Consider the following 10,590-nt stretch of genomic DNA (forward strand, 5'->3'; position numbering starts at 1 on the left):
CTCTGGAACACTCTTTCCCCTCCCCAAAAGACTGTGCATATGCGCCCCCTCCCGCCCCACCAGAGGAAAGCCACTAAACGGAAAGATTGTGTGAGCCTGGACCACTGATGTCAGATGTACAACTTTCTTACCCCTGTACCCACCTCCCAACCCCCCAACCGCCTCTCTCTAGAGCTCTCCCAGTGCACATTCCACAATATCTGAGCCTGATCAGAATCATAACTAACACTGGCTAACAATGCAGGCACCAGCTTGAAACTGGTTCCCCCTGGCAACCCCTGTAGCTCCTCATGGTCCCAGGGCTCTTCCGGATCCTGTCGCTGCACAGCAAATGAGATTACCCAGTGATCAGCCGAGCTGTACGGACAACCAGCCAGCCCTCGCCACCATAGCCCAGGGGCAAATGAGGCGTCTCAAACGCCTTTAGGGAAGGGGAGAAAATTACTGAGATCAACAAATTCTTAATTATTTCAGCCGTGAGAAGCCTGCAAGGCAAGGCTGTCCAATGGGTCAGGTCTTCTCATCCTGGCTGGACAAGGGAAGCTTGCCAAACTGTGATCTCAATGGCAAACTCTTATATTAGCGGGTCAAACTGCCAGAGAAATCTCTCTCCACCGCCCCCCCCCCAACCCCTCCACCACCACAACAACACTTAAGATCCCCAAGCTTTGGCTCTTGCCAGCCTGTGCATACTCTCCGGAATTAGGTACACATCCCTCCATGTGGAACTCATGTTTGGATACTCTTACAACATCGGTTTCTGTGACAGACACTTAGCTGATCACGTGATGAGTTTCAGTCACTGGTTCTCAATCCTGGAGTTCTCTGACCTGCTCATACCCTATTCCTCAGCCTTCAGTCGCACTGCCCCTAACCTCTGAACAGTCTGCCTCAATCCCTCTGCCGCACCCCCTCACTATCTTTAAATCCACCTGAAAACCTACCCGTTTGACAGTGCCCATGGTCTCCTTCCCCCTTCTCTCTTGCTTGGTGCCTGATCCCGTCTGTAAGGTGTTCCAAGAGGTTGCCCTATGAGAAGGGTGCTGTGTAACTGCAAGTGACGACTGCAACCTCGCAAACCAATACCCAGCCTCTAAGGCCTGCAGCTTCTCCCTCCACAGGCTACAGATCATGCAGAACTCTGCAGCCCGTGTCCTCGCCCACATTAGGCTCCGCGACCCTATCACCCCCATCCTCACCCAACTCCACTGGCTCCCCATCACACAAGAGGATACAGTTCAAGATCCTGGTCCTTACCTTCAAGCCCTCCATGGTCTTGTTCCCACCTACCTCTAGGACCTCCTAAATCCCTACCATCCTGTTCGCTCCCTCCACCCAGCGGGCTCCAGCCTGATTCACGTCCCCCGCCTCACTCGCCCCACTATTGTTGTGCGGACCTGCCATTCTTCCCCCACCCCTGTGGAACTCCATCCCGCAGTCCCTCCGTTTCGCCCCCTCTCTTAACTCCTTTAAAACTCATCTCAAGACCCTCCTCTTTGACTGTGCTTTCGATCTTCCTGCTTCCCCCTCTGCCCTCCACCCTCCCCCCAGCTCGGGTTCGTAACCAACTCTGTCTGTCCAGCGCCTTTGAACGTCCTCCCGACGTGAAAGGCGCTTTGCACAATTTTGTTGTTGTTGTTCTCCCCCCACCCACCCATACCACCCAAATCCCAGGTGACGTGCGTCACCTCTGGGTCAGGTTGTGGGTTCAAGTACCACGTTGGGGCTTGGAATCACAGAGTCTAAACTACCATTGCAATGCAGGGCTGGGGTGTGTTGAATTGTCGGAGGTCCCGTCTTTTGGATGAGACCGACATCTTGTCTGCCTGTTCAGGTGGAGTTTAAACATCCCATGGCACTATTCAAAAGCAGAAGGGAGTTTCTCTCTCCCAGTGTCATGGCCAACAATCCTCTAACAACATCGATCACTCAGGGTGCTGCCCTGGCTCAGTGATCACACCTTAACCTTAACCTACATCAACCTCCAGAACCTCACCTGACCATCCATCCTCCCTCTCACAGTCGCAAGCTATTTCTCAAACAGCATCCCAGCCTCGAACCCCTCCTCCCACTCCTCTTTCCTGGTCATCCCATTCCATTAAATCACCCTCTAGGAAAAGAAGTACTTTGTGGTGCTTGTCTGAAATTTCTCCTTTGTGCCCCGAGTCGTCTTCTGCTGAACCGGGAGGGAGGGGAAGGGGTGGGGGGGTTGGGGGGAGATGAAAGCACCCATAAATGGGTCAGAATGTGTGATCACTGAGCCTCAGGCCAGCGGAGCTGAGGCCATGCCTGGGGCAGTTCAGCAGTGTGTCGTGGCTTGAGCTTTTCCCTGGGCTGTGGGGGACAGTCTACAGTCTACGTGCATTGCTTGTGTCATTGTACAACAGGAAACCTATCGCTCCCTGATTTACCTTTTGCTGTGTTTGGGGGCAGGCGGGGGGGGTGAAGCCTTTGGGGAGAGGGTGTAGAGTTGTTTGTAAGCTACAGTGAGGGTCTGAGGTCAACACAGCACGCTGACAATAACAGTGGGTAGGCAGGAAGCCCTACTGCAGGTATAAAATAGCTGGGAATGTCTCGGGGACCTGGTGATGCTTATTAACTGCTGACAGTTCGGCTCTCGCCCTCTGGGGCCCGACTTGAATTGCCGGAACATGTGAGCACCTTCACTACACGTTATTCGGTGTTGGGCCAAGGATTAGCCTCTCTGGCGCCGCCTGGTGCAAATTATAAAAATAATTTGGTCACTTCAATCCACGACTGTTTGTGGGGACTCTGCTGAGCGCAAATGGCTGCTGCGTCTCGCTCACAAAACATACAGTCAATTCACTTTACAGTCTATTCTGTGAAGCGCTTTGAGACGTCTCGAAGATGGGATCAGGCTCTGTACCAAATGCAAGGATTATTATCATTATTATATCAAATGGAAGGATTAATATTATTAACTCAGCACCAACACAAACATCATTCACTTCATGGCTCTTTGTGGGACGCTGCTGTGTGAAAATTGGCTGCCACCTTCAGCTACAATTACACAATCAATACATGTCGCAGTGAGTACTTTGAGAGGTTGCAATGTGAGGATGATTAAAAACAAGTCGCTGGGAACATTCAGCAGGTCAGGGTTCCCAGCGACTTCTGCTTTTGTTTTCAGATTTGCATCTGCAGTATTTTGCGTTTTATGGAGAGAGGAAAGTGAGTTAATGTTTCAGGTCAATGACCAAAGGTTATCTCACTTTCCTTTCTCCATAGATGCTGCCTGACCTGCTGAGTGTTCCCAACGCTTCCTGGACTGGCTCCCCTCGAGGCTGGGCTGGGCTGGCTCCCCTCGAGGCTGGGCTGGGCTGGCTCCCCTCGGGGCTGGGCTGGCTCCCCTCGGGGCTGGGCTGGCTCCCCTCGGGGATGGGCTGGGCTGGCTCCCCTCGGGGATGGGCTGGGCTGGCTCCCCTCTGGGCTGGCTCCCGGCTGGGCTGGCTCCCCTCTGGGCTGGGCTGGTCTCCCTCGGGCTGGGCTGGGCTGGCTCCCCTCGGGGCTGGGCTGGCTCCCCTCGGGGATGGGCTGGGTTGACTCCCCTCTGGGCTGGCTCCCCTCGGGGATGGGCTGGATTGGGCTGGCTCCCCTCGGGGATGGGCTGGGCTGGCTCCCCTCGGGGATGGGCTGGGCTGGCTCCCCTCGGGGATGGGCTGGGCTGGCTCCCCTCGGGGCTGGGCTGGCTCCCTTCGGGGATGGGCTGGGTTGGCTCCCCTCTGGGCTGGCTCCCGGCTGGGCTGGCTCCCCTCTGGGCTGGGCTGGCTCTCCTCGGGGCTGGGCTGGGCTGGCTCCCCTCGGGGCTGGGCTGGCTCTCCTCTGGGCTGGGCTGGCTCCGTTCGGGCCTGTGCTGGCTCCCCTCGAGGCTGGGCTGATTCCTGTCGTCCCTGGACACCTTGTGCCAGGAGCCAGTCTCTCGTAGCTTCCTTGTGGTTTCCTGGTGAACCTTCAGCACCTGTTGCAGTCGCCGCTGATGCTCCTTTGCGGCTTCCAGCTTCCTCTGCCGGGAGCGATCCATCAGCCGCCTGTGGAGCTCTGCAAAGAAACCTGGGAAAGCGTGGGGAAGGCAATGAGTGTGTGCATCAGACTTCCATCACACGCTCACAGTAACCCAGAGAGGATTATAGGGGAGCACCCCCCACCCGCCCACACACACACACCCCTTGCGGTTCAAATCTTTTCAGAGATTATCTTTTTGTCCTTTTGTATGTGAACACTTGGAGTAATTTTGGTTGTAAGCAGCGCTCACCATTCCTGACATCAACAACAACTTGCTTTTATACAGTGCGCTTCACAGTGGAGTCACGTCTCGGAGCGCTGTGACAGCGCAGTGTAGACTTCGCACGATGGCAATAACTGACCTTTTATGGACTGTGACGAATACGGGAATTCCAGCAGCAAATCGTCTTCCTGATCCTCAGTCTGGTCTTCCTCTCCACTGGCCAACTCCTCCCCCTCGTCTTCCTCCCCCTCCCCTTCCTCCTCACAGACACTGTACATGTCTTGGTTGTTGTCTATGAAATGGCCATCGAGCCGGCGGAGGCCAGGGAGAGCCTTTGTCACCAGCTCCCTGTAAAACAGGCGCCATCACTGCTGGAGCTTCCAGCACTTGTCTGCTGCCTTTGGAGAGTATTTGGCCTCTCATGTCAAATCACTCATTAATTTCATGGGTGTTTGCATAACCTATGTATATTGGCTTGCAGCATTCACCCCCAAACTACACAGTCACTACACATTAGCATAATATCCCACGAGCCAATATGTATCTAATTTTGCCCGGCCCAACACTCTGGCCTTGAGGCAAAGGATGTGGGTTCCAGCCCCCAACTCGGTGCAAGTCGACATTCCAGTGCAATATGGGGTGTAGGGTGTGTGTGAGCACTGCATAGTTGTAGGTGTTGCTCTTCAAATAAACCATTAAACCAAGCTCCTATCTCCTGAATACGCTGACCCTGTTAGGTCAGGGTATTAAGGGATATGAGGCAAGGCGGATAATTGGGGTTGTGGTACAGATCAGTACGTGATCTTATAGAATGGAGGAAAAGGCTCGAGGGGCTGAATGCCTACTCCTGTTTCTATGTCTGTGCCCTGTTCAGGTGGACATTATAAAGATATCTGCAGCGTTATTCGAAAAGAGAACGGAGTTTCTCTCTCTCTCTCTCATGGGGTCGTGGCTGACAATCCCCCAGATACAATCACTCACTCATTTTGTGGGTGTTTGCAGGATGTGGCTGTGTGTATATTGACTGCTGTTTCGTATCAAATGCAAGGATTATTATTTTATAAGGTGGAGGCAGAGTACATTGTGGGTTTCAAGAGGGAAGTAGACAGGGATGGAGGTGTGAAGGGGTGTGAATCAGGCCAGACCAGTGGGATTGAACGAACGCTGGCTCTATGGGCCGAATGGCCTCCTTCTGTGCAGTAAATTCCTAAAATTCTTCGTCAACATTCTGCCTCCTGTGCTGGAGCGTCAGCCTAAACCATGAGCTCAGGCCCCTGACATTGGGGCTTGAACCCACATCTTTCTGACCTCGAGGTGAGAGTGCTCCCCACCAAACTGTGCTGAGACATGTAGACAGAGCATGTATTCTCCCCGCTGTGCTGGGCTCACACATCCTATCCTGGCTGATGGATCAGTGGCTAAATCCACAAAATAGCCCCGGGCTAACAGATGCCCTTTAAAGTTTTACATTCACACCCAATAAAAGGTTCTGTAATAAATGGAACTTTGAAGGGACAGAGATCAGGAACTCACTGATATCCCTCTCGCTTTGTGCAGTCGTTTCCCGTGAGTTTCAGAATGACCAGACTTGCTGGGAATTCACCTGGGAATAAAAGAAGAAATTAAATGGGTTCGATATCGGAACATAAATATTAATGCTTACAGCTGGCACAGAGCCTTTCACATTGGGGGAGGAACGCCTCAAAGTGCTTCAAATTTGTGCACAGTAGCGTCCCACAAACAGCCATGAAATGAGTGACTGAGTTTATCTGGGGGGATTGTTGGGTAGGACACCGGGGGAAGAGAGAGAAACTCCCTTCACTTTTCCAACAGCACCACGAGATCTGTAAAGTTCACCTGTAAAGACACAGATGAAGAGCTCAGTTTAACATCTCGTTCGAAAGAGACGCCTCCAACACTGTTCTGGAGCGTCTACCCAGACTGAGCTCAAAGTCCCCGACATCGAGCTTGAACCCACAACCCCTAGACCCAGAGGGGAGACTGCGCCCTGCAGCTGTGTGGACTGTTGCTGTTACACAGTCAGGCCAGTCGATCGCTCATCAATATCAAAATAATGATCAGTAGTTTCTAATACAAGCCCTAACCTGGGTCAAGCTCCTGAATCCGATTATCCGACAGGTCCAGGAATCCAAGGCTACACAAGCGCTGCAGGTTTTCAACCTTCTGGATCTTGTTGGCAGCCAGCGTCAAAAACCTGTGGCCGAGAATTCCAGATTCATTGGTACAGAATATTCCTCACTTTAGACAGAGCATCGCACCACATCGGGAGGGACGTCCCAAAATGCTTCATAGAATTTTACTGTAAAGTGTAGCCACTGTGTGTTTTGTTGGTGAATGTGGCAGGCAATTTGCACAAAGTGACATACAATACAAAATTACATTTATAAAGTACCCTTCGCATTGGGAGGACATCCCAAGGCGCTGGACAATCAGGGATTTGGACCCGAGCTGGGGGTTGGGATCGGGGAGGGTGCAGGGCGTGGAGCGTAGGAGGGTGATCGAAGGCTCGGTCGAAAAGGAGGGTTTTGAGAAACTCCTTGAAGGAAGAAAGGGGGGGAGCGAGGCAAAGGGAATGTGGGATGGAGTACCAGAGGGGGCAGAAAGGATGAAGGCCCGACCGCTGATGGTGGGGCAGGCCGGGAGGGAGACATGGAGTAGGTTGGAGCCTGCACAGCAGAGGGAGCAGACAGGTTGATGTGGGTCAGCAGGTCGCAGAGGTAGGGAGGAGCAAAGCTACAAAGGCCTTGAAGGTGAGGACAAGAATCTTGAACTCTATCCTCTGGGGGATGGGGAGCCAATGGAGCCAGGTGAGGGTGGGAGTGATGTGGTCATGGAGCCTGATGCTAGAGAGGATACACGCTGCAGAGTCCTGGATGATCTGCAGCTTATGAAGGGAAGAGATGGGAAGGCCGACAAGCAAAGAATTGGCATAGTCGAGCCTCGATGTGATGAATGCGAGGATGAGGGTTTTGGCGGCCTGATGGATGAGGCAGTAGCAGAATCGGGCGATGTTGCGGAGGTGGGGGAAGGCAGACAGTTGAGGGTCAAACAAGACCCCAAGGTTCCAGATTGGCTCAGTGAGGTGGAGTGTGCAATCATGGATGGTGATGCTCTCAGCGCCTGAGGTGAGGAGGTGCTGACGGGAGCTAATCAGGACTGTCTCGGTCTTATTGACATTCAACTGCAGAAAGTTAGCTCTCATCCAGGCTTGATGTCTGACAAACATTCTGTCAGGACAGCAGTGGTCCTGGAGTCCAGGGTGGAAGCAGAGAGGTACAGTTGGGTGTCATCCACATACATGTGGATGTTGATCCCATGTCTGCGGATTATGTCACCAAGAGGGAGCACAGAGATACTGAAGAGGAGGGGACCAAGGAAAGAGCCCTGAGGAACGCCACATGAGACGGTGCGGGGACTAGAGGAGAAACCGTTTGTGCAGATGAAGTGGAGACGGTGTGAGCGGTAGGATCTGAACCAGTCAAGGACAGAACCATGAAGGTTGAGGTGAGAGAAGAGATGGTGGGGGAGAATAGAGTGGTCGACGGTGTCGAAGGCAGGATCACAAAAATAGCCCAAAAATAGCCATGAGGTGATGAGTGATTGTATCTGAGGGATTGAGGCCAGGACACCGGGAGAGAGAAATTCCCTTCTCTTTTCCAGCTGCGCTGCGGGATCTTTTAACGTCCACACGAAGGCTGGGGCCTCGGTTTAATGTCTCATCTGAAGGACTGCGCCTCCGCCAATTGTTTGGGGGAATCAAAGAACGTCTCCAGCTCAGGAGGCTGTGCGTGGCTTACCTCAAGTTGTGAAGGAATTCAATATTCTCTATCTTCTGAATTACATTCTGCAATGGAACAAAGATACAGGAGGTGAATGAGCGCAGGAATCACTTTGATCGAGACTTCTACTTAGCTCGGCCATTTCAGTAGCCACACAGTGGAGCCCTTCCCCTACCTTCCCCCCTGACACACACACAAACACACACATAGCCCCTGGCACTGCACTGGAACATCAGCCTACACTGATCTCAAAGTCCCCGACGTGGGGCTTGAACCCACAACCTCACATCTCAAGAGGCGAGAGTGTGACCAGCTGAGCCAGGCTGAGACCCGAATGCTTCAGAAGCTGCAGCTGTTTCACTCACCTGTTGTAGGTAGAGACTGTGCAAAGGCGGCCCCAAGCATTGCAAACCGCTCAGCTCGCAGATACTCTCTCTGTCCAGGCGCACGGTCATCAGCCTCGACAGAGCGCTAGTCCTGGGGAAAAAATCACAGCAAATAAACACACTCACACCGGACTTCAGATACACGCTGGTGAATGCGTCTACTGTATAAACAGTAGTCAGGAGTTAGAATAAACAGCTGCCTAAGTACGTCACCGAGAACTCTCCACATAGAGAGTATATTTCTTCTGGATCCATTTACAGGTTTGAGTCCCTGGAACCAGGTGTAGAATAGTCTATTGATATCTCTTTCCCCTCCTCTGTCTTTTCCCTACAGGCTGCTCGGTGTTATCTTCCTGGTTGGGCAATCCGATGGATAACACAATAACCCTGCCTCCTCTCCCCACTCTGCGCTGCCTCTAGCCCCCGTAGTCTCCATGTCTATGATCTGTCCATTCCCCACTAACCGCCTGCCTCAAGTCTTGGCGTGTGCATCTTGGCTGCCGCTCCCCACCCGAGCTGCTTTTCCGCCCCAATGCTCCCTACCCTACAACTCTCCCGCCCTCTCCTCCTCTCTCTCTGTCCTACTCGCCTCCTGTTCCCACTTGACTGTCCCACAGCCTCCCTCTGCTCCAGCCTGGGAATCCCTCTGCCGGGTTCACCCTGGCACTCGGCTTGGCTGTCCAGCAGCAGCTACACTGACTGCCCCATTCTCCACCATTACCGCAAACCCCACCGGACCCAGACCCCGGGGCCAACCTCTCCTCCCTCGTCCTCATTCTCATCCTCTCTGCCAATCCTCCCACTATTCCCTCCCATCTCACACATTCCCTTGACAACTGTCCTCTCCGCATCGGTCTATAAAATGTCCATCAATTACCTCATTGTTGATGAAACCTGGATCACCCCAGGCGATACCTTCCCCCTCACTGAGGCTACACCACCTGGCTATACCTCCCACCAAACCCCACGTCCTAACCGCTGTGGCATGACCCTCATCTCCAAGTCCTCACTTGCTCTATCCGGCTACTCCTCCAATCATTCCCCTCCTTCGAGTACCTTACCCTCTACCATTCCTCCAATCTTTCCCGCAAAATTCTCCTGATTTATCATCAGCCCAAAACCTCCCCCACCTTCATATCTGACAAATCCGCACTTCTAGCTTTCTCTGCCTCTGTTCTGAACGGCTCCTCATCCTGGGCGACTTCAACCTACATGACTTTATAAATATGGGCATAGAATACAAAAGTCAGGAAGTTATGATGAATCTTTATAAGACACTGGTGAGGCCTCAGCCAGAGACTGTGTTCACTTCTGGGCCCCACACTTTAGGAAGGATGTCAAGGCATTGGAGAGGGTGCAAAGGAGATTGACCAGGATGGTACCAGGAATAAGGGACTTCAGTTATCTGGAGTGACTAGAGACGCTGGGATTATTCTCCTTAGAGCAGAGAAGGTTACGAGGAGACTTAATAGAAGTTTTCAAAATTATGAGGGGATTCGATAGGGTGAACAAGGAGAGACTATTCCCACTGGTGGGTGGGTCGGTAACCTGAGGACACCAATTTATAAGTTGTTAAAAGAAACAGAGGGGAGGGGAGGAGAAATTTTTTCACACAGCGAGTTGTTGGGATCTGGAATGCATTGCCTGAAAGGCTGGTGGAAGCCAATTCGATAACAGCTTTTAAAAGAGAAGTAGATAATTATTTGGGGAGGACAAGTTTGCAGGGCTATGGGGAGAGAGGGGCCGTGGAATTGAATTGGATAGGTCTTTTCAAAGAGCGGGCACAGACACGATGGGCCGAATGTCCTCTTTCTGTGGTGTATAAATCTGTGATTCTATGAACCTGCACTTCACCTCCTCTTGTTCTATCTCTACTGACTCCTCCTCTCTCCTCTCCCTCCACATCCACACTGGCACACACATTAATGGTCACCCACTCGAACTGGTGATTAACCGGGGCCTCAGGGTCTCAGGCCTCACAATCACCGATAAAGATCACCGTTTTATCTCCCTTAACTCAATCCCTCTCCCACCACCACCCAACCCACCTCCATCTCCTACCACGCCTGGAAAAGAATCTCCCCGCACTCCCTCTCCGCTGCCCCTGGAGTCATCTGACCTACCTCCCACACTAACTTATCCTCCTCCTCACTCACTC

At 52.6% G+C, this 10,590-nt stretch overlaps 1 protein-coding gene across 1 annotated transcript; it reads right to left on the reverse strand.

Annotated features, from left to right (window-relative positions):
- Window positions 1–337: 337 nt before the first annotated feature.
- On the reverse strand, window positions 338–9,150 carry LOC103190895 (leucine-rich repeat-containing protein 46-like). The gene is made up of 10 exons (XM_042343440.1): window positions 9,092–9,150; window positions 8,412–8,523; window positions 8,065–8,111; window positions 6,352–6,461; window positions 5,780–5,849; window positions 4,386–4,594; window positions 3,838–4,071; window positions 3,262–3,714; window positions 945–1,051; window positions 338–421 (listed from the first exon to the last, which is right to left on the reverse strand). Exons 1-10 carry the CDS (start codon window positions 9,148–9,150, stop codon window positions 338–340), a joined length of 1,485 nt encoding a protein of 494 aa, XP_042199374.1.
- Window positions 9,151–10,590: the final 1,440 nt, after the last annotated feature.

Source organism: Callorhinchus milii, unplaced genomic scaffold (genome assembly GCF_018977255.1).
Source record: "Callorhinchus milii isolate IMCB2004 unplaced genomic scaffold, IMCB_Cmil_1.0 Scaffold23, whole genome shotgun sequence".
NCBI classification, from domain to species: Eukaryota; Metazoa; Chordata; class Chondrichthyes; order Chimaeriformes; family Callorhinchidae; genus Callorhinchus; species Callorhinchus milii.

Coding starts and splice junctions, on each gene's coding strand:
- LOC103190895 (XM_042343440.1), bottom strand. CDS start 9,150: ATGGTGGAGAATGGGGCAGTCAGTGTAGCTGCTGCTGGACAGCCAAGC. Junction 5,850..6,351: donor GATTCAGGAGCTTGACCCAG/GTTAGGGCTTGT, acceptor TTTTATTCCCAG/GTGAATTCCCAGCAAGTCTG. Junction 1,052..3,261: donor GCGTTGGGAACACTCAGCAG/GTCAGGCAGCAT, acceptor CGTCACTTGCAG/TTACACAGCACCCTTCTCAT.